A 3,351-nucleotide genomic window follows, 5' to 3' on the forward strand; every position below is an offset into this window, starting at 1 on the left:
GTGTCTGTGTGTTGTGTGTGGTTGGAGAAAGTGACCCATCCACCACGGTGAGGGATTTTTGGAGAATAAGGGCCATAGGTATGTTCTGCGATCCCTCTTTTAACACCACCTCACATCAGCCCTGCGAGGATTCTCTGCCACCTCCCTCAGGTGTCACCTCCTCTTCTGTCCCAGCAGGAGTGATTGTTGTAACCCTTGCTTCCCCCGTTAGCTGTGTGAGCCCCAAGGGGCCGGGGCCCATCTCCTCTCTTTGCTCCAACCCCAGGCTCTGTCACTGTGGCTGCCACACGTGGAGGGTAGAAACTGCACAATAGGATGACCTGGGACAGCAGGGGCTGGGGGGGCATCTCCATGGAATTGGGTTCTGCACGGTTGTCACTCTCGTGTTTCCATTACAGCTGCACCAACCACTGCCACAGCCACAGTCCCATCCAAGGCCACAACCAACACGCCCATCACTTCGGTCCTCCCTGTGATCCTCACCTGCGCAATCATAGTCGGCATCTTAGGCTGGGCCTTTAAGTAACAGGTACTGAGGGCTTAATTATGTGGGAAATGAGGGACAGATGGCCTGGGGTGAGGACAGGGAAAGATGAGTTCCCAGCCTGACCCCTGATCCTGCCCCCCTTAAACTTCTCCTCCTGGAAATTAGACCAGGAGACTAACATATGTTATCACTTCACAGCAATAAGTTGCACAAGCTCAGCCCTGAGTGCTGTTGTCTCCTCACTGTTGATGCCAGTGGGAAAGGGAGGGGCTCCCACCAAGGCTTAAGGCCTGTAGATGCTGAAGGGGTTTAGGGATCTCAGTCCTGATTCAGGTTCTCTGTTTGGGAGAGTGTGTTTGGGCCCAGGAGGGGTGGTATGGGGACAGCAGGCACACGGCAGGGGCAGTGCTCACGTTCAGGTGAGAGCAGCATGCTGGCGCCATGTGATGTGTCCAGGGGAAGGGGAGTATCTAGGGGGCTAAGAGGAGAGTGGCCTGGGTCTAAGCCCAGGAAGAGGTGGAAGGCCTTGCAGACCCAACTCGAAAGGCTGGAGTTCACAGAAAGTGGCTCTGAAAGGCCCAGTAGGGGGGGAGGCAAACCTTAAGGTTAGAAGGAGGCCTGGGATTCCTGGCTGAGCCCTGGTGTAATCACCTGACAGCCAGCCTCCTCCACACGCCAGATCCTGAGCCACTGAGGGGCCCCTATGGATAGAGCAGGGCTGGGATGGTCATACTGAGAGCTCTGTGTGCTGCTGGGTAAGAGGCTGGGAGAGAAAGGAAAAAAGGGGTGTTTGTCTGCAACCCTCCCCAAGCTGTCAGGTGTCAGGATGGGCCTTCCTGTCCATCAGAGCTCCCACCAGGTCCTTAGACCATCGCCCCCACTCCCCGCCCCTCGGAGCATCATACCTGAGTGAAGGGAGCAGATGGAGTCATTACTCACTTTAGTCCTGAGCTCAAAACATCTGTCAGGGCTGGGGTGACTCTGAGGTGCAAAGGGTGGGCAGAGCTTGGTACGGGCTGCTGGCCCAGGGCAGGGGTGGCAGGTTCAGGGAAAGATGTGACTCTAGAGAGGGCAGGGCTGGAGATGGGGAGAGAGTGGGGTTCTGTACCCCAGATCGGACCCAGGGTTTCCTCAGGCACTGGGACCAACACTCGCCCTTTTCTGCAGGCTGCCTATGTGATGGGACCAAGAAGGCCCTAGTGGTGTGGACCATCTCAGTGACTCTGCCTTTTGCTTGGCTGCCTCTGCATGACCTGCTGCTCATTATTGAGGGAGATGCTTTAATGGGGGAAGGGGGTGTCTCAGAGGCAGCGAGGCGCTCAATGGCTCAGCGATTTTCGGCCCTTGAGCATGCGGCGAAGAATGACCTGGACGCCGGCGGTGTGCTCAAGCGCTTGATCCAGCCGTGGTTGTGCTTGCGTTTGATGTTGCTCTGCTGGTACTCGTTTCAGCGTGCCTTGCCCCAGCTCGGCTGCGTGGCGGGGAGCCCCCAGGCATCGGGCAGCCGCAGCAAGGTCTGGGGCTGGAGCCACCTGACATCCAGGAGAGCCCTACTGACGGGACACAACGGGCGACTCAGGGATCTGCCCAAGAGCGCCATGTCTACCTCGGATCCTTTTTTTTTTTTAAATATATTTTATAGATTTTTTACAGAGAGGAAGGGAGAGGGATAAAGTCAGAAACATCGATGAGAGAGAAACATCGACCAGCTGCCTCCTGCACACCCCCCACTGGGGATGTGCCTGCAACCAAGGTACATGCCCTTGACCGGAATCGAACCTGGGACCTTTCAGTCCGCAGGCTGACGCTCTATCCACTGAGCCAAACCGGTTACGGCTCTCCGGTGCCTTTTAAACATACCATGTCACTTTCTGTGGTCCTAAGAGATATAATTCCTATATTTAAACATTAATAGCTTCAATAAGAAATCTCAACAAAGAGAACATTTTCCATCTTCTTGTGGAAGATCAGATACATCTCTGCATGTATTATTTCCAAGCAGATAATATTGCCAAAAAGTGCCAGACATTAGGGTTTTTTTCTGTGTCCTCAAAAGCAGTCACGTAGGCAGCAGAGGCGACATGCTGGGGAAGGTGGAAGACCAGTCTGCGAAAGAGACTACTTTTGTTGACGAAAGAGCAACTTTGTGAAAGAGGCTATAGAAAGTGCCATTGGTGGCAACACCTATCAGCACAGCAAAGCCAATCAGTGGACCACAAATGTAGAACAAACTCGAAGCCAACTCACCAAGCTGGGAAAACCATTCACATACATTGTGACCTGTATAAGCATGCAGAAGAACAGAGCTTCTGGGGCAGCTCTACTGACATCCTCAGTGCCTTCAGACTGTCCATCTGACTGACCTCATCAACCTGGGCTCTTTCTCCTCTGTCTCAACATTTCCGATCTTCTAGCCACCAGCCATGAATTCAGTGAACAGCTTTATTTACAACTGTTTCCATTGCTAGCTTATATCAGTATGATGAAATTTAAATAAATATCTTTATATTCTTAAAAAGTTAATTACACCGATGGAGTTTTGTATTATTCTTTTTTTAGATAATTTTTTAGTTTATCTGAGCCAAACATGACAAACACCAACAGCAAGATCTCAAATCCTGAGAATAACAAGGTGGTTTTTTCTGTCTAATGCCTCCAGGTCCATCCATGCTGTCTTAAAAGGTAAGGTTTCCTTCTCTTCCTCCTCCTTTTTGCTAATCCTCACCAGGGGATATTTTCCCATTTAATTTTATAGAGCATTAAAGGGAGGGGGAGGAGAGAGAGAGAAACATTGATGAGAAAAACACATCAATTGGTTGCCTCATACATGGGCCCCTACCAGAGCCAGGGAACAAAACTCCAAC

At 51.7% G+C, this 3,351-nt stretch overlaps 1 protein-coding gene and 1 pseudogene across 1 annotated transcript in view; one reads left to right on the forward strand and one right to left on the reverse strand.

Moving 5' to 3' along the window:
• LOC102253588 (NKG2D ligand 2) overlaps positions 1-1,749 on the forward strand; it is a 4,186-nt gene extending 2,437 nt beyond the window's left edge. The window contains exons 4-5 of the mRNA XM_005869414.2: positions 399-529; positions 1,655-1,749. Coding sequence (XP_005869476.1) covers positions 399-526 — 128 coding nt within the window. The 3' untranslated portion in view covers positions 527-529; positions 1,655-1,749. The remainder of the gene's footprint in view (positions 1-398; positions 530-1,654) is intronic.
• A 6-nt stretch (positions 1,750-1,755) lies between these two features.
• On the reverse strand, positions 1,756-2,160 carry LOC102253888 (annotated as a pseudogene).
• Between the last annotated feature and the right edge of the window lie 1,191 nt (positions 2,161-3,351).

The sequence above is a fragment of the Myotis brandtii genome, unplaced genomic scaffold (assembly GCF_000412655.1).
Source record: "Myotis brandtii unplaced genomic scaffold, ASM41265v1 scaffold2938, whole genome shotgun sequence".
NCBI lineage: Eukaryota > Metazoa > Chordata > Mammalia > Chiroptera > Vespertilionidae > Myotis > Myotis brandtii.